Consider the following 25,538-nt stretch of genomic DNA (forward strand, 5'->3'; position numbering starts at 1 on the left):
TCACATCATATAAAACAATAAGGCTAATACTGAATCCTGAAATTCTGAAACCATTGTTTATGGGTGCGTGCATCTGAACTACAGCCTAGTGAGTTTAATATCATTGATGGGCAAGTTATTGGAAGGTGTTCTGCGACACTGGATCTACTGTATATGCATTTGGAAGTACAAGGACAGATTCTGGATTGTCAGCATGTCTTACTGTGTGAGAAATCCTGCCTCACAAATTTGATTGAGATTTTTTTGAAGATATGACCAACAATACCAATGGGGGGAGTGAAGTAAATGTTGTCTACAAGCGCTTCAGCAAAGCCTTTGAGGACCTGTATGGTAGACTGGTCCAGAAGATTAGATCACATGTAATCAAGGATGGATTAGCCAATTGGTTTGTGGGGCCCCTCATGGAGATACTTGTATAATTAATAGCCATGCAAAAAGACTGGACAATGAGTAGGGCAATTGGAAACAAAATTGGCTTGACGGTACAACTTAGAGGAATGTTTCTTTTGTCGAGTACGGTGGATAGGGAGGATGATTATGCAAGATTGTTATGGTAGTCATGGAAGATTTTAACATGCAGGTCAATTGGGAAAATCAGGTTGGTAATGGATCTCAAGAGAGTGAGTTTGTTGAATGCCAAGGAGATAGCTTTTTAAAGCAGATTGTCATTGAGCCTACTGGGGGATCAGCTATACTGGATTGGGTTTATGTAATGAACCAGAGGCAATTAGGGAGTTTAAGGTAAAAGAAACCTTAGGAACAACCAGTGATCACAATATGATTGTGTTCAACTTGAAATTTGTTTGGGAGAAAGTAAAGTCTGATGTAGCAGTATTTCAGTGGAGTAAGGGAAATTACAGCGGTATGAGAGAGGAGTTGGCCAAAGTAAATTGGAAGGAGCTGCTGGCAGGGATGTCAGCAGAGCAGCAATGGTGTGTGTTTCTGGGGAAAATGAGGAAGGTACAGGACATGTGTATACCAAAAATGAAGAAATACTCAAATGGTAAAATAGTACAACCGTGGCTGACAAGGGAAGTTAAAGCTATTGTAATAACAAAAGAAAGGGCATACAACAAAATAAAAATTAGTGGGAAGATAGAGGATTGGAAAATTTTTAAAAACCTAAAGAAAGCAACTAAAAGAATCATGATAAGGGAAAAGATGAAATATGGAAGCAAGTTAGCAAACAATATCAAAGTAAGTAGTAAAAGTTTTTTCAAGTATGTTAAAAATAGAAGAGAAATGAGAGTGGATATAGGACCGCCAGAAAATGAGGCCAGAGAAATAATAATGCGGACAAGGAGATGAACTAAATGAGTATTTTGTGTCAGTCTTCACTGTGGAAAACACAAACAGTATGCCTGATGTTGTAGTGTGTGAAGGAAGAGAAGTGGGTGCAGTTACTATTACAAGGGAGAAGGTGCTCAAAAAGCTGAAAGACCTAAAGGTACATAAGTCACTTGAACCAGAGGAACTGCACCCTAGGGTTCTGAAAGAGGTAGCATTAGAAATTGTGGTGGCATTAGAAATTATCTTTCAAAAATCATTGTACTCTGGCATAGTGCCAGACAAGATAGGAAAAAGTCAGCAGTTTCCTTCAGGGAAAATCCTGCCTGAAGAACCTGTTGGAATTCTTTGAGGAGATTACAAGTAGGATAGATAAAGGGGATGTAATAGATGTTGTATATTTGGACTTTCAAAAGGCCTTTGACAAGGTGCCACACATGAGGCTGCTTACCAGGTTAAGAGCCCATGGTATTACAGGAAAGTTACTAACATGTTTAGAGCATTGGCTGATTGTGAGTAGGAATAAATGATCGTTTTCTGGTTGACTGCCAGGGATTAGTAATGTTTTGCAGGGGTCAGTGTTGGGACCACTTACTTTTATGCTGTGGATAAATTGTTTAGATGATGGAATGGGTGGCTCTGTTGCCAAGTTTGCAAATGATATGAAGATTGGTGGAGGGGCAGGTAGTGTTGAGGAAACTAGTAGGATGCAGGAGGACTTGGACAGATAAGGAGAATGGGCAAGAAAGTGACAAATGAAATACAATGTCATGCACTTTGGTAGTAGACATAAATGTGCAGTCTATTCTCTAAACACAGATAAAATCCAGGAATCTGAGAGGCAAAGGGACATGGGAGTCTTGTGCAGAATGTCCTGAAGGTTAACTTGCAGGTTGAGTCAGTGGTGAGGAAGGCAAATGCCATGTTAGCATTCATTTCAAGAGGTCTAGAATACAAGGGCAAGGATGTGATACTGAGGCTTGATAAGACACTGGTGAGGCCTCACTTTGAGTATTCTGAACAGTTTTGGGCCCCTCATCTTAGAAAAGATGTGCTGGCATTGGAGAGGGTCCAGAGGAGGTTCACAAGGATGATTCCAGGAATGAAAGGGTTATCATATGAGGAACGTTTGATGTCTCTGGTTCTGTACTCACTGGAATTCAGAAAAATGAGGGGGAACTCACTGAAACCTTTTGAAAGTTGAAAGGCCTAGACAGAGTAGATGTGGAAAGTATGTGTCCCATGGTGGGAGAGTCTAGGACAAGAGCGCACAGCCTTAGGACAGAGGGGCACCCTTTCAAAACAGAGATACGGAGAAATTTCTTTAGCCAAAGTGTGGTGAATTTGTTGTCATATGCAGCTGTGGAGGCCAGGTCGTTCGGTGTATTTAAGGCAGAGATTAATAGCTTCTTGATTGGAGATGGCATCAAATGTTATGGGGAGAAGGCCAGGATCTGGGGTTGAGGAGGAGATACAAGAAAAGGATCAGCTATGATTGAATGTTGTAGCAGACTCGATGGGCTAGATGGCCTCATTTTGCTCCTATGTCTTTTGGTCTTATGGATTACAACAAAATCTTGATCAATTTGGTAAGTGGGTTGAGTAATGGCAGATAGGGCTTATTTCAGATGAATGCAACATGCTATATTTTGATTAGTTAAACCAAGTAAGGACTTGCACAGTAAATGATAGGACCCTGTGGAGTGCTGTACTTCAGATAGATAGTTTTTTGAAAATTATGCTATAGATAGATGGAGTGGTGAACAACGTGCTTGGTAAGCATGCCTTCGTTGGTCAGGGTAATGAGTTCAGGAATTGGGATGTCAGGTTACAGCTGTATTATATATTGGTATGGTATACAGCTGTATAATATTTTGTAAGGCACATGACCACCTGGATCCCAAGGTCTGAAAGTGGTAGCTATTGAGTTGGCAGGTGCATTAAAAAATCCACAGTTTCTAGCTGAGGTTCTAGAGAAAGAGCTAAAGTTTGGGTAAGCTAGGACTTTATTCCTAGGAGCACAGAGAGCTGGGGGATCTATTTATAGTGGTTTACCAATACACAAGGAGCACTGATAAGATGGATTGTATGTGAAACAAATTGCCAGAGGAAAAGTAGATCTGGATACAATTAGTAATAGTAATGTGATCACTCAGGTCGAGCAAGATGTTCTCCTAAGGGTTCGCATTTTTGTGGGTCCTTGGGTGGCTGCAGAGGCCAATCCAGAGTCCATATCATCTGGTGCAGTGTGGGCACGAGTAAGTGGAGGCTGTGGTTTGTAGTTGGGTCTTTTGATTGTTCAATTTTTTCTTTTTGCAGCTGCCGCTTTTTCTCTGTGGCTCAGCGGAGGTCACTGACATGTAGCAGTGCTCCCTCCTGAATGGAATTTCTCCAGGTGTATCTATATATTTTCCCAGTTTTTGTTGAATTTCTTCAGGTTGATTTTCATGTTATTGTTGAAGCATTTCCTTTGGCCACAAGGGGCTTGCTGATCTTCTTTCAACTGGGAGTAAAGGATCTGTTTGGGGCGACATGAGTTAGGCATCCACATGACATGACCTATCCTTCAGAACTGGTGCTGTTTTATTGTGGGGGAGATGCTGCTGGCCTCCTCCAGTACCCTGGAATTAGAACAACAGTCCTTCTAGCAAATCCTCAGAATCTTTTGTAATGTACTTTGCTGGTATTGTTCCAGGGCTTTCAGGTGCTTATTGTAGGTGGTCCATGATTCAACTCTATACAGTAATATAGGAAGGATGACTGCTCTACAGACCAAAAGTTTTGTTTGGACCTATAGAGGTTGCTGTCTTCAAAGAGTCAGGTGGTGGTTGATCTCTGAGTCATTGCCTGCTTTTGAGGGGAGAGGATACATTGGAGCTCTTCTTCAGAATGTGCTATGATGTCATTGTAATCTGCATACTGATGCTTCATGATAGAGGTGGTGTTGACTTTGCTTATGGCCTTGAACTGGTTGAGGTTGAAAAGCCTACTGTCCATTCTATACATGGTTTGGTATTCCTTGTGGTAGGTCTTGAACCTGAGGTGATGGATGGCAGGTATAAAGATGGAAAATAGGGTGGGTGCAATGATGCAGCCCTGTTTGACTCCTGGACAGTGGAGGGTCTGATTCAACGCCATAATTGCTGAGTACTGTGCTTGACATGCCATCATACAATAGCATCAGTATTCATAAGTACATGTCAGGCCAGTTATGTCTTAATAGAACATGCCAAGATTCTCGGAGAAGATAGTAACTGTCTCTTGGAATGAGGAATAAAGAGCCTTTGGCAGCTGCACCCACAATGGAGCAGATCTATTTAGGATCCACTCCACTCACCCTACTCAGGAAAGGGACTGGAAAAGGTGCCCATAAAATAGCCTGCCTTGAATCCTCCTGACTGGATTACCACATTCAGAGGATCTCCATATGTGGTCAGAAACAAAGGAATGTGATATATGGAGCCTGGAATATGCAGATAGATAGTGCAACCAATGATAGACCAGAAAGAAAAGCTGTGATCTTCACCAGAGAGCTGAGGAGATAACAGACTGACCTAGCTGCTCTTTCTTAAACTGCCTAGCAGATGAAAGACAACTGAAGGAAGAGAAGGGTGGTTACACATTCTTCTGGAAAGGGAAGGTAACTGACAAGTCCAGGATCCATGGTGTTGGGTTTGCAATAGAGAACCAGCTAGTCAGTGAAATCTTTGAACTTCCTGTGGGGAAATCAGTGAATGCTCATGATGATCCATTTGGTTCTTGACAACTACCAGATGACTACCATCATGACTGCTTATGCATCAACTCTGGATGCACATGAGTATGACAAAGAGGCTTTCTGCACTTGCCTAGACACAATACTGTCAAGCATCTCCAAAGAGAATAAAATAATTCTCTTCTGGGACTTCAATGCCAGGGTTGGTCAGGACTTCAGCCTTGGGACAGATACCATAGAAAAGGAAGGCATTGGCAACGTCAACTCAAATGGAGTACTACTTGTCACCAGAGGTGCTGAGAACAATTTTATCATCGCAATCGCTCTCTTCTGCCAGAAAAGCAAATTCAAAGCAACTTGGCAGCACCCACAATCTAAACAGTGGGCCCTATCGCGTAATCTAACTACGTCATTGTCCGAGCTAGGCACCACTGTGATGTGACTATCACAAAGACCATGACCACACCTGATCCAACCCTCCATGTCCATCTGCCTCATGAGAAAAAGGAGGCTTCAGATGAAGCAGACCAGGACAAGACTAAAACCTGAGAGTCTGCTTGACACTGCCACCAAGCAGCACCTTCAGGCCTCGTTTGGGGAAAACCTCCAATGGGAATATCTAGAGGATATCGAAGAACACTCAGGTCTGCTTAAATCCATCATTCTCGATACTTGCAAAAGCATCATTGGGTACAAGTCCAGAAAACATCAGGATTGGTTTGATGATAACAACATGGAGATAGAATGACTTATCTCTAAGTAAAGGAAGGCTTTTGTGCCTGGCAGAATGACAGTCGAAGCAAACGGCCAAAAGAGAATCTTATTCCAGAACCAGGGCAAATGTGCAGTGGAGGGTGAGGGAGCAAAAGAGTTCTTGGTGAACTGAGAAAGTTCTGGAAATCCAGAGACCAGCAGACTCTGGTAACATGAGTGACTTCTTCAGTGCCACCAAAGCACTCTATGGTCCAAGTTACTGCAGATTAAACACCCTGCACTCAAAGGATGGGAAGAACTTATTAAAGAATCTGAAGGATATGTACAATTGATGGAGATAGCATTTTCAAGAACTTCTTAACCAGAGATTTCTAACCAAATCCTACAGAGACCTGTAAGCAGCTCCAGAGACATGGGGCACCTCTCAGTACAAAGGAGACCTATGATTCCAGAGCCTGAAAAGCAACAAAGCCATTGGTCCTGACAGGATCCTTGCAGAGATCCTCAAGGAAGGTGCACCAGCGTTCCTGTATCACATATACACCCTGCTCCTGAAAGTCTGGGAAAAGGGACAACTGCCCTCAGAGATCAGGGATGAGCTAGTAGTCACCATTTTCAAAAAGGAAGACAAGACAGATTGTGGCAAATGCAGAAGCATCTCCCTCCTGCCAAAAGCAGGCCAAGTGCTTGCATGTATCCTTGTCAACCAACTCCTCCCACTATCTAAAGAAGTACTCCCTGAATCACTGTGCAAGTTTCCTCACATCTAGAGGTACTGCAGACATGAACTTCACTGTCTGCCAATTACAGGAAAAATGTCATGAACAAAGGCAACCCTTGTACTTGGCTTTCATAGATTTGACAAAGGCATTTGGTACACTAGACCACCAAGCTCTGTGGCATACACAATTATGACATTTAAAAGACACTTGGACAAATAGGAAAGGTTCAGAGAGACAGGGGACAAACACAGGAAAGATAAACAAATAATAATAATGGGACCATAAGACCATAAGATATAGGATCAGAATTAGGCCATTTGGCCCATTGAGTCTGCTCTGCCATTCAATCATGGCTGATCCTTTTATACTCCTCCTCAACCCCATTTCCCAGCCATCTCCCCATAACCTTTGATGCCATGTCCGATCAAGAACCTATCAATCTCAGCCTTAAACACACCCAATGACCCGGCCTCCACAGCTGCCTGTGGCAATAAATTCCACAAATTTATCACCTTTTGGCTAAAGAAATTTCTCCACATCTCTGTTTTGAATGGAAGCCCCTCTATCCTGAGACTGTGCCCTCTTGTCCTAGACCCTCCCACCATGGGAAACATTCTTTCCACATCTACTCTGTCTAGGCCTTTCAACATTCGAAAGGTTTCAATGAAATCCCCCCTCATCCTTCTGAATTCCAGTGAGTACAGACCCAAACATTCCTTGTATGATAATTCTTTAATTCCTGGAATCATGCTTGTGAACTTCCTCTGGACCCTCTCCACTCCTAGCACATCTCTTCTAAGATGAGGAGCCCAAAACTGTACACAATACTCAAGGCGAGGCGTCACCAGTGCCTGATAAAACCTCAGCATCACATCCCTGATTTGTATTCTAGACCTCCTAAAATGAAGGCTAACACTCCAAAGTAAACCACCGACTCAACCTATACCTTCGGGGTGTTCTGCACAGGGACTCCCAAGTCCCTTTGCATCTCAGATTTTTGAATTTACTCCCCATTCAGAAAACAGTCCACACATTTATTTCTACTACCAAAGTGCATGACCATGCATTTTCCAACATTATATTTCATTTGCCATTTTCTTGTCCATTCTCCTAATCTAAGTCCTTCTGCATCCTACCTGTTTCCGTAACACTATTTGCCCCTCCACCAATATTTGTATCATCTGCAAAATTGGCAACAAAGTCATCTATTTCATAATTTAAATCATTTATGTACAGCATAAAAAGAAGTGGTCCCAACACTGACCCCTGCGGAACACCATTAGTCACTAGCAGCTAACCAGACAAGGATCCTTTTATTCCCACTCACTGCCTTCTTCCAATCAGCCAATGCTCTAACCATGTTAGTAACTTTCCTGTAATACCAAGGGCTCTTAATTTGGTAAGCAGCCTCATGTGTGGCACCTTGTCAATGGCTTTCTGAAAGTCCAAATATACAATATCCATTGCATCCTCTTTATCTATCCTACTTGTAATCTCCTCAAAGAATTCCAACTGGTTCATCAGGCAGGATTTTCCCTAAAGGAAACCATGCTGATTTTGTCCTAATTTGTCCTGTGTCACCAAGTACTCCATCACCTCATCCTTAAAAATTGACTTTTAACATCTTCCCAACCACTGAGGTCAGACTAACTAGTTCTTTAATTTCCTCTCTCCTTTCTTAAAGAGTGGAGTTACATTTGCAATTTTCCAGTCCTCTGGCACCATGCCAGAGTCCAATGATTTTTTTGAAAAATCATTGCTAATGCCGCTATAATCTCTAATGCTACCTCTTTCAGATCCCTAGTGTGTAGTTCATCTGGTCCAGGTGACTTATGTACTTTTAGGCTTCTCAGCTTTTTGAGCACCTTCTCCCTTGTAACAGTAACTGCACCCACTTCTCTTCCTTCACACACTACAACATCTGGTACACTACTAGTGTCTTCCACAGTGAAGGCTTATACAAAATACTCATTTAGTTCATCTGCCATCTCCTTGTCCCCCGTTATTATTTCTACTGCCTTTTTTTCTAGCAGTCCTATATCCATTCTCATATCTCTTTTAATTTTTACAGACTTGAAAAAGCATTTACTATCCACTTTGATATTATTTGCTAGCTTGCTTTCATAATTCATCCTTTCCCTTCTAATGATTATTAGTTGCTCTTTTTAGCTTTTTAAAAACTCCTAATCCTCTATCTTCCCACTATTTTTTGCTTTGTTGTATGCCCTCTCTTCTGTTTTAACATTAGCTTTAACTTCCCTTGTCAGCCACAGTTGTACTATTTAGCTATTTGAGTATTTCTTCATCTTTGGAACACACATGTTCTGCACCTTCTTCATTTTTCCCAGAAACGCATGCATTACTGCTCTGCTGACATCCCTGCCAGCAGCTCCTTCCAATTTACTTTGGCCAACTCCTCTCTCATACCACTGTAACTTCCCTTACTCCACTGAAATACTGCTACATCAGACTTTACTTCCTTCCGATCAAATTTCAAGTTGAACTCAATCATATTGTGATCACTGGTTCCTAAGTGTTCTTTTACCTTAAACTCCCTAATTGCCTCTGGTTCACTACATAGCACCCAATCCAGTATAGCTGATCCCCTAGTAGGCTCAACAACAAACTGCTCTAAAAAGCCATATCTTCAGCATTTAACAAACTCACTCTCGAGATCCATTACCAACCCAATTTTCCCATGTTAAAATCTCCGATGACTATCATCACATTGCCCTTTTGACTGGCCTTTTCTATTACCTGTTGTAACCTGTGGTCCACCTCCCAGCCACAGTTGGGGGGCCTGTATGTAATTGCCATCAGGGGTCTTTTACCCTTGCAGTTTCTTAACTCAACCCACAAAGATTCAACATCTTCTAATCCTATGTCACATCTTTCTACTGATTTGATGCCATTCTTTACCAGTAGAGCCACACCTCCCTCTCTGCCTACTTTCCTAACCCTCCAGTACAACATGTAACCTTGGACATTCAGCTCCCAACTACAACCATCCTTCAGCCATGATTCAGTGATGGCCACAACATCATACCTGGCAATCTGTAATAGTGCAACAAGATCATCCACCTTATTTCTTATACTCCGTGCTTTGACATATAACACTTTGAGTGCTGTAGTTGCTACCCTTTTTGATTCTGCATCCTTAATACACTGATAATCATCCTGCTGGCTGTGACTATTTCCCATCATCTGCCTGCCCTTCCTGATAGTCTGACTGCACGCTATCTTTATTTTTTACCATCTGTCCTTTCCTGAGTCCCTTCACTCCAGTTCCCACCTTCCTGCCAAATTAGCTTAAACCCTCCTCAACAGCTCTAACAAACCTGGCTGCGAGAATATTGGTCCCCCTCGAGTTCAGGTACAACCCGTCACTTTTGAACAGGTCATATCTTCCCCCAGAAGAGATCCCAATGATCCAAGAATCTGAAGCCCTGTCCCCTGCACCAGCTTCTCAGCCACGCATTTATCTGCCAAATCATCCTGGTTCTACCCTCACTGGCGCGTGGCACAGGCAGCAATCCAGAAATTACTACCCTGGAGGTTCTGCTTCTCAGCTTTCTACCTAGCTGTCTAAAGTCTCCTTTCAGAATCTCTTTGCTTTTCCTTCCTATGTCAATGGTATCAATATCTACCAAGACATCTGGCTGCTCTCCCTCCCTCTCCAAAATGTTGTGGATGTGATCTACGAAATCCCTGATCCTAGCACCTGGGAGGCAACATACCATCCGGGTGTCCGTTCACGTCCACAGAATCTCCTGTCTGTTCCCCTCACTATCAAGTCCCCTATCACTACCACTCCCTTCTTCTCTCTCTTTCCCTTCTGCACCACGGACCCATGGTCAGTGCCTGTAACCCAGTTGCCATGGTATTCCCCCCGGGAGGTCATCCCCCACAAAAGTATCCAAAGCGGTATTCTTGTTTTTGAGGGGAATGACCACAGGGGTGCTCAGCTCTAACTGCCTATTTATATTTCTGTTCCTCCTGACAGTCACCCAGCTACTCACCTCCTGCAACTTCGAGGTGACTACTTCCCTGTCACTCTGACCGATTATCTCCTCACTCTCCTGTACAAACCTAGCTGCTGCTCCAGATCCCTAACACGGTCTTCAAAGAGGTGCAGTCAGATTCACTTCATGCAGATGTAGATCCCTGAGAGAATCTGGGTCTCCCAGGATGCTAACATCCGGCATTAAGAACACACAACCCCCATTTACTGTACCAGGTACAGTAAGAGAAAAACGAAAAGGAAACCATAACAGAAGCTTGCCCAGAACCAACATCTCCTTTGAGCCAAAGCCTGATGCTTCTACTCTCCACGAGCCTACTCCTGACAATGGCCACTCCACTTGTCCCTCCTGTGCTTTTATTTAGTTTGCAGTGCTCTGCTCCCGCTGCTGACACGACCAATGGCCATACGCTCATGAAGCTCTCCTTTCAAACAAGCATCACCGACCTGCGAGAAACCTCTTCACAGTGCTCTGTTCCCACCGCTGATAGGGCCTCTGCATTTACCAAACACCCACAAAGCTTAAACAAGGGACATGCTGAGATAGACACCCTGGTTGATATGACAGCCTTAAGGGCCTGTTTACTGTGCTGTACACCTCTGTGAAAATAGCTGCCCTCAATTGAACTTATCAGCTCATTTCATCATCTTACATACCTCAGTTAGAATTTCTTGTAATCCTCCATACCATTGAACCAACCCTGGAGTGCACAAAATATACACTGTGTCATAAAAAAAGATAGTGATCAGCAAAGCAAGTTGGGAACTATTCAACGGAGGACTGTCATGTCAAATTTTACCTCATGCATTTAACATACTGAATACAAAAGGAGGATGTTTACACAGATTTATTAAATGCTGTAGAAATAAATACAGGTTGCATTAGAAGGCTTTCACAGATGATAGATGATGCTCCGCTAAGGATGAAAAATTACTGTGGAACAGCAAAAACAAATCAAATGGGATCATCATGGTGGCAAATAGAAAATACTATGTTATTCCTGGAACAATTTAATATGTTTTTTTTTAACTACAGGAAGTTTCCTGACTGTTTACACACCCCTGTCAGATGATTAACTCAAGCCTTCCAAACACAATCTTCTGGTTTTAAAGCTTCCGCCACCTCTTCTGATTTGTTACCTTTTGAACTCAAACTTAAAACATTGCAAGCAACCTCATGAGTGGCTACTGTATCCATTTTAAGCCACTAAGGCTCACACAAGGACTTTCTAAACCAGAGAATCTGTACAAGGAGACTGAAATTTGCCATTAGTAGAAGACTAGCAAAGATTAGCATAGAATTAACAAGGAGCAAAGATTTCTCAGCCGACTGTTGTTGCGGCCAAGTTAGGAGATCAGCTGTAATTCAGGGTATGCTGTAGAGAATTCAGTATTATTCAGTACATGGTTCAGAAAACTAATCTCACCTGGACTGTACATACCAGCTGTGTGATGAAAAAAACATAACAGCGCCTCTTCCACCTCACAGAGCTGAAGAAGTTCAGCACGAGTCCCCAGGTCCTCAGGACTTTCTACAAGGGCACCGTTGAGAGCATCCTGACTGGTTGTGTCATTGCTGGTATGGGAGCTGTACTACCCTCAATCGCAGGGCACTGCCGAGAGTGATGTGGACAGCCCAGCGCATCTGTGGATGTGAACTTTCCTCTATTCAGAACATTTACTGCAGCAGGTGCGTAAAAATGTTCCAGAGGATCATTAGGGAGTCCAGCCACCCCAACCACAAACTGTTTCAGCTCTTACCATCTGGCAAATGGTATCGCAGCATTAAGACCAGGACTATCAGACTCCAGGACAGCTTCTTTCACCAGGCTATCAGATTTATTAGTACATTGATCTGATTGTGTATGACTGTACATATATGTACTCAAAACAGTTATGTATACAATTTTAGTGTTTGGGCAATATCCTCCCCCATTTCCCATCTTTATTGCTTGTACATTGTGACAGAGGTGCAGCATAAGGATTTTTACTCCCTTGGGTGTGAGAAATAAAACAAATACAAACACAAATAAATCTAGAATCCTAAATGAAATCAGATTTCAGATTTCTGAGCAGACAATAAACCAATGAATACCACCTCACAATTTTTGCTCCCTTTTGCACTTCTTATTTCTTTTTTATCTGGTGCTGGTGAACCAGCCCCACTGCCTTGTGGGTAGCCTCAGGAGAGGTGAAGGCTACAGGTTTAAACCCAGGCAGAAAATCTGGAGTGGAGCTCCTGGGGCAGCTGGGCGTCACTGAACACCCTTCCGGCAGCTCCTGTGGCCAAGCTGGTGGCAAACGTGTTGCTTCACTTTCCTTTAGACTACGCCCAGACCTTGACGACTGGGCATCTCAGGATCTTCCTACCTTCTGCATAGGCTTGTGCTGTGGAGAGGTCACTCCAGTGCCAAATGACTCCATTGTCCTTTGAGACAGACGGATGTCATCAATTTACTTTTTGTTACATAGTTCTTATTATAATTTATAGTACATTTTATGCACTGCACTGTACAGCTGCTGCTGCAAAAAAACAAATTCCATGACACATGTCAGTGATAATAAACCTGATTCTGATTCTGAAATTAGACTGGGACTAGGGTAACTGGAGTGGCCGATAAAATACAAGTTCTTTAATGAGATCATCAGTATTTATAACATGTTGAATGTGGGATTGTAAAGGTGTAATCCTCTGGTGGAATTGTAACCACAGTAGTATACTGTCAGTGGATTGAAGTGCAGTTAATGGAGAAGCAAAGGAGAATGCCTGGTTTTCTTTATTTTTTATGGAATTATCTGTCCCATAGAATCTCGGTTATGAAACCATCTCTCCAACAAAACATTAAGCAATTCCTTAAGCACCTGCACCTGGCAGAAACGGCAATGTTCACTCCAGTTTTTGTCCAATCCTCTCTCTCACGATATTCTATGACACACCATTCAAAACGTCTGCGTTGACTGAAGTGGCTAACTTCACACAAGTTTGTTGACGACGCCACTGCTGTGGATCAAAGGTGGTGATTAATCAGCATACAGGAGGGAGATAGAAAATTTGACTGAGTTGTGTAATAACAACAATCTCTCACTCACTGTCAATAAAACCAAGGAACTGATTGTGGACTTCACGAGAGGGACACCAAACGTCTATAAGACAGTACTCATTGTAGGAACAGAGGTGGAGGAGGCCAGTAACTTTAAATTCCTATGTGTCACTATCTCAGAGGACCAGTCTGGACACGTGATATGAATGTAATTACAAAGAAAGCACGGTGGCACCTCTACTTCCTCAGGATCTGTGGAGATTCGGCATGTCACCAAAAACCTTGACAAACTTTTATAGATATGTAGTGGAAAGCGTATTGACTGGCTGCATTACGGCCTGGTATTGAAACACCAATGCCTTTGAGCAGAAAATCCTACAAAAGGTAGTGGATTCAGCCCAGTACATCACAGGTAAAGCCCTCCCAACCACTGAGTACATGAATTACTGTTGTAGAAAAGCAGCATCCATCATCAAAGATCCCCACCACCCAGGCCACGCTCTTTCATCGTTGCAGCCATCGGTAGAAGGTACAGATGCCTCAGGACTCACACCACCAGATTCAAGAACAATTACTACCCCTCAACCATCAGCCTCTTGAACAAAAGGGGATAACTACACTCATTCAATATCTGGTGTTCTCACAACAAATGATCTCACTTGAAGGACTCTTTATCTTGTTATTTCATGCTCTCATTACTTATTGCTATTTACTTATATTTGCATTTGCACAGTTTGTTGTTCATTGATCCTGTTTACAATTTACTGTTCTATAGATTTGCTAAGAATGCCCACAGGAAAAAGAATCTCAAGGTTGAATGTGGTGACGTGTATGCACTCTGAGAATAAATTTTAATCTGAACTTTTGAACTTAGAACTTTGAAGCAAATGAGTATAGTTACATCTTCTTGGTTTGTCTTCAGGTCAGTTTAAGTCTACTTGAGAGTTAGAGCCAGAGAGGCAGCCAGAATGGTTTTTTTCTTTTGTTGATTGCTTTAACACACCTAAATATGTTTAAAAGCATAGAGAGCACTAAGATCACTGACGCTTAGACCGTTATTTCATTATATCATTAGTTTTAGTTTCATTAGATTTTTATCGTTACAATAGGTTCAATCGGTACATATAATGTCAGAGAAATATATTAACTACACATCCTGAAATTCCTTTTCATCGCAAACATCCACAAAACAATGGAGTGCCCCAAAGAATGAATGACAGTTAAACTTTAGAACTCCAAAGCCCCCCATTCAGCTCCCCCCCATGCACAATCAGCAGCAAGGCAACGACTCCCACCACCCCCACCAACAAAAAAACATCAGCGTCCTCCACCGACCACTCAAGCATGCAGAAGGAATCAATAAAGACACAGACTCATAGTACCTCAAAGACTACTGTCTCACCCGGTAATTCAACATACCACAGGATCTCTCTCTCCCTAATAAGGAAAAAGAGGTGTCCCCATTTCACAGCGAGAGGGGAGACATAACAAAACAACTCGCTGATTTACGATGTTAAAAGTCTGTTGTGTCGTTTTTTTCCCAGCTCTGTGCCCAGAGAGTCGGCCCCAGAAAGACACAGCTTTCCGGACACACACCCTATGGCAACTAACCCACTACTCCCAATGTTCTGTGTTCTCCCGCGGCACTTCAGTCCGGGGCACCGGCCGAGAATCAGCACATCTCTAGAGCCACGAAAATCCGGCACCCTGAAGGTGCACTAGTCTTCCAGGCTGCGTCCTTGGGATATCGAAAACAGCCGGTTGTGAGGCCCTGAGAACGGGTCCCATTCCTGCAAAAAACCGAAGTCAGAGTGTAACTCCAGGTCAGGGTCTTCAAAAGAACCTGGAAAAGGAAAAAAGGGAAGATAGAAATAGAGCTGTTTCCGAAGACGCAAGCAAAGGAGTCGCCAACTAGCGCCATCATAACTTGGCTTCACCCCTCTTATTGATCATCTTTGCTGGTTCCATACTAAAGGATTAAATGTACTCTTTTGAACTTTGGATCTTGGTTATTTTGGAGTGTGTCATGCAGTGTTAACCCCCATGATTAGTCTCGGAGTGGTTTTGTCTTGTTTTCATGTAATCACTACAATGAGCATAATGCTGGCAGATGCAATTTATGTAGATAGGCATCACAGGCAACCCAGATGTGATGGGCTGAAAGGCCTGTTTCTGTGCTGTATGATTCTCGGTTTCTAATATGCAAATCACAGTTCTTTCATAATTATCTATGTAATCAATAATTTCACAAAAGACTCAGCCAATCAAGACTGGTAAAAAACGCAGTCAACTTGAATACCTTTGGAATCATATGAAAACATAAGATAATTAAGTTCAGCACTATTCCCCAGATTTGTATGCCTGCAATTCAAAAAATGTTGATGAGAAAATAAAGGGCATTCAGCCCATAAACACAAGAAACTGGCCAGACAATAAAACAAAAATGGGAACAACCAAGGATTAAGAGGCCAAGGGTCATGAAGATGAAGAAAGCAATCAATCATGAGGCATTGGAGTTCGAGCTAAAGTGCCATTTGATCTTAAAGACTAATCCGGAGCAGCTGAAGAACAAATCCTCTGGTGAATGTAACCCTGATTAGCCTTCAGAACACTCTTCCTGTTCATTTTAACCATCCCGTGGGGCTATAGGAATTTCTGATGGTGATATGCTAAATATTTTCCTGCTGCAGTTGCTTATTCCTCTGATAATTATCCTCACCCACCCCTTCGACATTCCTGCCTCTGAACCCTCCCCCTCCCTCACTTGCCCGAAACCACTCAGTCAGGAAGCCACAAACATAAACCTCTCCACAACTGTCAACAAGACCCTGGCCCAAAGTAAATCTCCGCATGCAGCACCCACGCTCGCTGATGACTGGCCCCTGTTGTTGGTGACGTGAAGCAGAGAAAGCCTGGAGTTTGCTGTGGGTTTCTTCCAATAGCTTCTGTATAGTTAGCTGTCACTGCAAGGCATGCAGGGCTGAGAAGGAGTTGTCAAGGGCAGAAAAATATAAAATTCTGTTCAAAATTATCTCCAACATGAGAACAGAAGTGAAATGCATGCAAATGCTTAGATTCAAATTTCCAACTATTGGCAAGGAGATAATATCACAAGATCACAAGACAAGGGAGCAGATGTAGGCCATTCAGCCCATTGAGTCTCCTCCGCCACTCCACCATTAGCAAACTATTCTCCCGTCTAGTTCCAATTTCTGGCTTTTTCCCCATATCCCTTGATACCCTGTCTAATTAGATACCTATCAATCTCCTCCTTAAACATCCTCAATGATCGGGCCTCCACAGCTGTATGTGGCAACGGATTCCATAAATCCACGATCCTCTGGCTAAAAGAATTTCTCCTCATCTCTGTTTGAAATGGGTACCCTCTAATTCTAAGACTGTGGCCTCTTGTCCTGGACTCACCCACCAAGGGAAACCGCCTTTCCACATCTACTCCGTTCAACCCGTTCAACGTTCAAAATGTTTCTGTGAGATCCCCTCTCATTCTTCTATACTCTAATGAATACAGTCCAAGAGCTGACAAACGCTCCTCATATGTTAGCCTCTGCATTCCAGGAATCATCCTCGTAAATTTTCTCTGAACTCTCTCCAACATCAGTACATCCCTTCTAAGATAGGGGGCCCAAAACTGCACTCAGTATTCCAAATGATGTCTCACCAGTGCCCCATAGAGCCTCATCAGCACCTCCTTACTCTTATACACTATTCCTCTTGAAATGAATGCCAACATAGCATTCGCTTTCCTTACTGCCGATCCAATCTGGTGGTTAACCTTTGGGGTATCCTGCACGAGGAACCCCAAGTCCCTTTGCACTTCCGATTTTTGAATTTTCTCTCCATCTAAATAATAATCTGCCTGATTATTTCTTCTTCCAAAATGTACAACCGTACATTTCTCAACATTGTATTTCATCTGCCATTTCTTTGCCCACTCTCCTAAACTGACCAAGTCTCTCTGCAACCTTCCCGTTTCTTCAACACTTCCTGCTCCTCCACTTATCTTGGTGTCATCCACAAACTTAGCCACAAAACCATTAAATCCATAACCTAAATCAATGTAAAAAAAGCGGCCCCAACACCGACCCTTGCGGAACACCACTAGTAACCGGCAACCAACCAGAATAGGATCCCTTCATTCCCATGCTGTCAAAGGTTTACTGCACCACTGATCAACTAGAGAACATCTTTAAAATGCCTCAGGTAGCTGCCATCCATCATGAAGGACAAGAGCCATCTTCAACACAGTTTCAGTAGCCCTGGTTACTAAATGAGAAGTAGAAAACATACTTCATGGAGCCATAATTGGGTATTGCACAAAAGGATTAGAATTCTAATATGTCTACCAGCTCACATGGGATAATTGTCTGGGTCACCCAACATCAAAAAAAATACATGCACAAGAACATAGAACATAGGAAATCTACAGCACATTACAGGCCCTTTGGTCTAGAAGCTGACTAGAATTTCCATACCTGATAGCCCCATGCCCGATGTTTTCTCCAAGTGTATGATTGTTCATCAGTGCTGTCCATCACCAATAACCCCCAAGGTACTCATTCTATAGAGTGAGACTCCAGGTTAAAAGTCAGTCATTGGCAAACAAGAAACTAAACCCTTAATGGAAGCCAACTCATCAAAACAGTGACATGGTTGCAGTTCTAGACTATCTTTTTGACAAGTTGACCCAAATTTTTTTGTATATCAAAGATAGTACTTGTGTTCATCTGCATTATTCCATGCAACCAATGCTATTTAATGCTTTTACAGTATAATACACAATACATTTTGTTAATGCACACTAATAACACTAATTATTATGATGAGAATTCTACTAATGAGTAGGAGAAATCTCAGAGCTGTTCTTCATGAACATCAGACTTTTATGGATGGAATTGTTTTCATCCCTATCAAAACAATCAAAACAGAAATACTGAAGTGAACTTTAACATTTTACCTATTAGTCAGACTAGTCCAGAAAATCAATAGTTTAGCTGCCCAAGGTCTAAGTGGGCAACAACTGTTATATTGAAGCAGTATTACTAACTTGCAAATTTTTGTCTCTAAAATGAAAAGAAAACATGCTGTGGAATTTCACTACATACACATGCATATATATTTTAAAACCTTAATTTTTAAAAACAAAAAAATGTACGGAACTTACAGTATTTACATAGCATCCGTTTTCATGTCCATTGTGTATTTGTACCATACTCTGTCTAACAAAACATTTAACAAAAACATTCTATCTTGGAAGGGCACAAGTAGCAGCACTGACACATTAGTATTAACATCTGGACTTATTGAGATCTTCTTAACTACTGAGATATCTGATAGCAGCAAGTTTTACAAAAAAGAAAATCTGTCATACCAAGATATATCTTTGCAAGAACCTTTTTTTCCAGTTCAATGAAATATGATAGTCATTTACTACTGACCACAAACTCTACACCATGACTTGTGTGGTAAATTATCCAAATTAATATCGTCAAAGTATGGTTGACTGATTCCAGGAATGGACAGAGTGTGATTTTGTACTCTTACCAATAACCATTTCCTTTCTTCCGTCAGTTTTTTATTTAGCATTCTAAGAAATAAAATCGTACCTCATCCATTTGCCACCAAATCTAAACATGATGACCTTTCTTGGAGGAAGTTCTGCCCATTTTTACAGCCCACCTTGTTCCGGTGCCCATGATGGTCAAGCTGGGCAAATATGAGTCAGTGTTTGAATGTGGTGGAGTTGCAAGATATAAAGACCGAAGGCAGAGTTGTGAGGGCAGATCGATCGAGAGAGAAGCAGCTCCTTCACTCTGAGAAATCATTCGACTGATTCCACAAGAAGCAGAATGAAAGTTTTCCTGCTCACCATCGCTGCCGTGCAGATTCTCTACTGCACAGGTAGGTACTGGGGAGACTGAGGCATCTGAGATCTCTGTGTTACTGGTAATGGACTTCAATCTGTTTTATTTCACCCCTGTCTAAGGAGAATACATTGAAGTTTCTTGGAGAGTTTTATTTAAATTTACCCTTTCTTCTGCAGGAATGCCAAGCACTAAGGAAGCTCTGAGAGCCTCAGTTATAAAGTTGAATGAAATCACCGAGATCACCAACCTTTGTGCAATAACTGGGAGGAGAGTGACAAATGTAGGTATATCTGAGCAAAGAGCAGGGAGCTGAATTATCAAAATTTACAAATATATTTGACTACATTTAGATGCTGAGTATTAAATATGCACAGAATATGACACAATACATTGTGCTGGCTAAATCTCTGTTCAATAGTGTTACAGGAAAGATTCTAGCATGTGGCTGATCGGCAGGAGGCAAAGACTGGGAATAACGGGAACCTTTTCTGATTGGCTGCCAGTGACTAGTGGTGTTCCACAGGTGTCTGTGTTGGGACTGATTCTTTTTACATTATATGTCAATGATTTGGATGATGGAATTGATGGCTTTGTTGCAAAGGTTGCAGACGATATGAAGATAGCTGGAGGGGCAGGGAGTTCTGAGGAAGAAGAGATGCTTCAGAAGGATTTAGACAGATTAGGTGAATGGGCAAAAAAATGGCAGATGGAATACAATGTCAGGAAGTGTATGGTCATGCACTTTGGGAGAAGAAATGAAAGGGCCGACTCTTTTCCTAATGGAGAGAAAATACAAAAAAAATGAGTTGCAAAAGGACTTGGGAGTCTTTGTGCCAGATTCCCTAAAGTGTTATTTGTAGGTTGAGTCTGGAGTGAGGAAGGCAAATGCAATGTTAGCATTCATTTCAAGAGGAGTAGAATATTAAAGCAAGGATGTAATGTTGAAACTTTGTAAAGCACAGGTGAGATTTCACTTGAAGTACTATGAGCAGGTTTGGGCCCCTTATCTTAGGAAAGATGTGCTCAAACTGGAGAGGGTTCAAAGGAGGTTCATGAAAATGATTCCAGGATTGAATGGCTTGTCATGTGAAGAGCGTTTGATGGCTCTGGGCCTGTATTCACTAGAATTCAGAAAAATGAGGGGTGACCTCATTTAAAACCTATCAAATGGTGAAAGGCCTTGATGGAGTGGATGTGGAGAGGACGTTTCCAATGGCGGGAGATTCTAAGACCAGAGGACACAGCCTTAGAGTGGAGAGGCGTCCTTTTAGAATGGAAAAGAGGAGGAATTTCTTCAGCCACAGAGTGATGAATCTGGGGAATTCTTTGCCAAAGGCAGCTGTGGATGCCAAGTCTTTATGTATATTTCAGACAGAGGCTGATAGATTCTTGATTGGTCAGGGCATGAAGGGATAAGGGGAGAAGGCAGAAGCTTAGGGCTGAGATGAAAATTAGATCAGCCATGATGAAATGGCAGAGCAGACTTGATGGGCCAAATGGCCTAATTCTGCTCCTGTATCTTATGGTATTGTTGTCAAGGGAGACTAACACCACATCAGATATAATCTTGGACAAGTAGTTTAAAATGATTAGGAAATAACACTTCAAATGGCCACAATGGCTACATGAGGAAATTAAATCCCGTCAATTAAATTAATCAGGTATAAAATTGTATCATCAGTAAATGCATCATACAAACAATTGGATTGTTATTCTTAACTTACTGCAGAAAATAAAATTGCTACTTTTCCCTTTCTGGCATGATTTCAGATTCACTGAACTGAGTAACTCTTCACTACTCTCTGAAATAGGTTTCTAAGAGAGCCACTTGTTTTATGGCTTTAATTAATGACCAATTGCTGGACTTGTGTGTAACATCCACATCACAGGAATCAATTAACCCGAGTTAAAGTTCAGTCATTCACTATCTGATTTTAGGGATTTAGATTGGACCAAAGTATGCAAATAAAATCTGATGTTTTTTCCAAGCTTTGAACACAGGATTATTTTGTTCGCATTCCAAAATTCTAATTACGTGTTGAAAAGCAAAAGCCTACAGATACTGGAATGATAACATAAAAATAGTCAGCATTTGTGAAGATAGAAACAGAGTTCATGTTTCACGACAGCATTTTGTACACTACTGAAATTTTTAAAGGGGTTGTTTCGTCCTTGGACAAATTAAATTTTCTGATCCATGTTGGCTGTTGATGCTGAATGGTAAACCAGTGAAATATGTGTAGAGTTTCTCTGACCAGAACGAGCACACACCGATAATCTATTTCCTTTTATCAGACTTATCGCACAGGTAAACATTCATACAATGTGGATTTGACGTTCTCGGTGAAGGAAACAATCTGCTCCAAAAGTTTTGGCCTGGAATTTGATGATCCCAGTTGTCGTTTCCGCCCCAAGAAGATTGGTGTAAGTCTCAAGTTTTATTACAGCGTGCAAACTCCATGTGTGCTGAATTATATCAGCACAAGGGCCAAGGGTGATAAGTTGTATCAAAGGCAGGGCCAATGGTAGACACATGTTTTCTATTCAGAGTGGTAGGTGCCAGGAACACACTCCCAGAGCTGGCGGAGAAAACTGAAATCTGCTACATTAGTGGCATTTAAGAGGCTTTTAGATCAGCACATGAATATGAGGGGAATGGAGGAGTGTTGATCATGAGCAGGAACGTGGGATTAGTTTAATTTGGCATGATGCTTGGCAGAATCACCATGGGTGGAAGGGTTTGTTTCTGTAGTATATTATTCCATGTCTATGTGTCATAGGAAGTGCCGGCAGTGCTGAGTTATAGCATAGTGAGTCCCTATTAGGGGAATGATTCTGAGTGCTGGATTTCATACATACTGTTAACTCATAGGGGGAATGGTGCCCCCTGAGGTAAATCAAAAATAAACTAAAAATTGAGCTATACTGTGACCATTTTTTATCTGTGAGGATCTCACAGTCATCAAGACTTAATACATTTCATTTTATTTTCACAGGAGAAAGGGTTTTGCAAAAGCCGCGTTGAATATTTCGCTGATAAGGTGGCTGACATTAAAGTGGAGTGTGAAGGTCTGAAGACAGTTGACAGTGAGAGTGACTCTCTAGAGTCAAGCGAAACCAGTATTGAGGTAACCACAGTTATACAATTCAGGGCAAAGGGATTTCTGACACAAGGTTGTTTAAAATTTGTCTCATTCTCTAGAGTACTGATGGTTATTATAAAATATTTTCATACAGGACAGAAACAAATCCCAAGAAACATCACTGGAAGAACCATCAATGGTGAGTTTAAACTGAGGATTCATTGGATGATTTTCTGCTTGAAATATAATGTGAAACCCTGGATTCAATTTGGCCAGAACGAAGTGTGAAATGAAAAATTAACTTAATTTGAGAAATCCAAGGAAAGTATTCTGATGCTCAACTCCTATGGGAGATCGCCACTTACTGTGGAGATAAGTATTATTGAAATGGCTCTACGTACAGAGGAGCAGTTGATTTCCTTCTGAAGATAAAGAGAACTCAGCAGAAAAAGACCAGGGATTTTGGAATGAGTACTAGCTGTTACATAATACCAATAAAAAACACTATAAACTTGATGAGAATAGCATTCATTCTCAGCTTATCTATTAACCTCATAACTCCACCACACCTGGACTGCACTGCAGAATATGTTAGGTTTATTGACAGTTTTCCAGCTCCAACATTGAATCACAACTTAAAAACTCAATGAATAGGTCCTCATTTATTATTCAACATATTAATATTTTGTATATCTTATGTATGACTATAATTAACTAAATATTTAATGAACCCTGTGCCAATATTGTGCATATTAATATCTTGACAGGAGAAAAACCATTCTAAAGAGACATCACTGGAGGAAGCATTGAATGTAAGTCTAACTTTCATCTGCTGGTTTCCACTAAAATAAGGTTTTCAAATCTGGTTTGAACTCTGTTAGAATAGTCTTTGAGGATTTAATTTAACTAAACACCATGCAGAAATAAATGGAAGAGGGAATAGTCAAGCTTAATTGCTATTGGTATTTCTACAGACATTACCAGAGCTTAGGTTGACTTGACCCCGATATAGAAAATGAATTTGCATTGTAGTTAAAGAGATCGGAATGTTGATGGGACTGGGAGTTGCTGCAGATGGAGCGTGAGAGTATTGTTGATTAAATATCATGAACAATGGTCCAAATTACAGGTCCTTCCTGTAGGTTCAAAGTGAAAAATCAAAACTGAAGTGGAATTCCTCTTTTGTTATTCAATATTTTTGAAATTTGTGGCCCAGCGTTTATTGTTCATTAAACGCTGGGTTTCAGATTCTTGTGAATATTGAAAATAGCCCTTGAGAATGTGGTGGTGAGCTGCCTTCTTGAACCACTGTTGAAGCTACTTCCACAATGGGGTTGGGAGTGGATGTCCAGAATTTGGATCCAACGACAATGATAGTTGCATTTCCAAGTTAGGATGGCTTGAGACAGGGGAAATCCCATGCTCTTCTGAACCTGCTTCACTTCCTGTGTGAAGAGGTTTTGCCACTTCATCATTCTGTGATGTAACAATATTAGTGCATTTGTTTGAAGGCGATGCCAGAAATAAAAATGTGAATATTTTTATACAGGTGAAAAGCATATCAACAGAACGATCATCCCAGCAATTTTCAAAGGTGAGTATCTGCTGTAACTTTGTTATCCAATACTTTACTCTTGATCTTGAACACTAGCAACCAAATATTATATCAGACTGTATTCAGTCCATCGCAAGATGACAGCTCTGTTGGTTCTGTTTATTGCAGGAACATTTTGAGGATTCAAGAGGCCAGCACTAACAATAAAGAAAAAACTACGAATGACCAAATGATACAAGCAGACCTCAATTAAATTGAAGAAAATTTGATCAAATATACTTCTCCATATCTAAGGGGGTGGTGGGGGGGGGGGGTGCTGTTGTGGGTTGGGAGCTGCATGTCAAACTGAGATTCCTGACTGTACATTTTACTGTGATGGGGAGATTTTATAATTTGTAAATATTGGTATTGTTTATTATGCATTATTGCCTTGTATACTGTGGATCAGATTAAAGTTATAGAGAATATTTCAAGTTCAAGTTTGTTTTCATTCAGCCATACACATGTATGCAGCTAAATGAAACATCATTCCTCTGGGGCCAGGGTGCAAAACACAGTACATGTAATCACACACACCACATATACATTAGTTAAGACCCAGCACATACAGACACAGCCCCTGAATGGCATGCCCCAGGACTGATGGTATATGGGATGTTGTCCTGTCAGTACTGGAGAACTGGCCTGCAGGGATCAGCTTTTAACTTAGCACGGATTCTAGTGCACTTTTTTCTCACACCACTTCCAGTGCCTCCTTCCCTGGGTGGCTGCAAAAGGCGGCATTGTGGTGTGAGGGCCTGACTTGTGCAATAACCCGAGGAGAACCTTTGCTATTTGTTTCACTAATGAACCGGGCTTACGGTATTTTGTATTAATAATGACCAACAGGGTCCTGTGATCATAAGAAAAATGTGTAAGATAAACATTTGCACCACTGGAGCCGTTGCTGCGACTAAACACTTACTAATATTTAGCTGAGTGATCGCACTACAAGAAACAAGGAATGAGTGCAAATAAAGCAAGTTACCTCTAAACCTCATCTTGTCGCTGGGTGAAATAATAACACGGACTATCAGAATTAAACGACAGAATGTGAGCAAAAGTAGCTAACATAGTTTAGAAAGAAAACAGCTTTCCTTTGCAAATCTTATGATAAAAAGTTACATCTCAAGTTTGCAGTAGTGCCGTGGTCCTGGGCTTGCAAACTCTTCCCATGGATTTCTATATTTCTACTAGAGAGTTGTGTGGGAGGGAAGCATTGTAGAATCTGAAACTGAATAACGCAGTAGAAGAGTCAGAAGAATTGGGTTATTATTTGGCCACCATATGGAAGACTTCTGGATCAACTGAGCAAACTTAATGTTTTATAGGTATAAATTACCCAACTGCTGTAAAACTGCATGATAAGTCCAGCGTTTAATTAGCACCTGCTGGTGTTCAGTACATGCGGCTGTTCACATAACAGACGATGCAGTGCTTTAGGTTCATGTGGAACCCATGGTCCTGCATGAATAA

General features: G+C 41.5%; 1 protein-coding gene and 1 long non-coding RNA gene across 2 annotated transcripts; one reads left to right on the plus strand and one right to left on the minus strand.

The window, feature by feature from the left end:
• Positions 1-14,830: 14,830 nt before the first annotated feature.
• Positions 14,831-18,825, minus strand: LOC140728273 (uncharacterized). Its single transcript, XR_012099040.1, has 3 exons — positions 18,683-18,825; positions 17,994-18,079; positions 14,831-15,343 (listed from the first exon to the last, which is right to left on the minus strand). It is a non-coding gene; the product is annotated as an uncharacterized lncRNA (long non-coding RNA).
• Positions 18,826-19,261: 436 nt separating this feature from the next.
• On the plus strand, positions 19,262-24,396 carry LOC140728271 (secreted phosphoprotein 24-like). The gene is made up of 8 exons (XM_073046766.1): positions 19,262-19,419; positions 19,562-19,665; positions 21,681-21,809; positions 22,382-22,513; positions 22,623-22,667; positions 23,236-23,280; positions 24,018-24,062; positions 24,192-24,396. The coding sequence occupies exons 1-8, from the start codon at positions 19,368-19,370 to the stop codon at positions 24,222-24,224; spliced, it is 585 nt and encodes a 194-aa protein (XP_072902867.1). The 5' UTR covers positions 19,262-19,367; the 3' UTR covers positions 24,225-24,396.
• Positions 24,397-25,538: the final 1,142 nt, after the last annotated feature.

The sequence above is a fragment of the Hemitrygon akajei genome, chromosome 5 (genome assembly GCF_048418815.1).
Source record: "Hemitrygon akajei chromosome 5, sHemAka1.3, whole genome shotgun sequence".
NCBI classification, from domain to species: domain Eukaryota; kingdom Metazoa; phylum Chordata; class Chondrichthyes; order Myliobatiformes; family Dasyatidae; genus Hemitrygon; species Hemitrygon akajei.

Excerpts from the sequence above, each read along its gene's own strand:
- LOC140728271 (XM_073046766.1), top strand. The coding sequence starts at position 19,368 with ATGAAAGTTTTCCTGCTCACCATCGCTGCCGTGCAGATTCTCTACTGC. Across the intron at positions 19,666-21,680 it reads CTGGGAGGAGAGTGACAAAT|ACTTATCGCACAGGTAAACA; the intron begins GTAGGTATATCT and ends TCCTTTTATCAG. Across the intron at positions 23,281-24,017 it reads CACTGGAGGAAGCATTGAAT|GTGAAAAGCATATCAACAGA; the intron begins GTAAGTCTAACT and ends ATTTTTATACAG.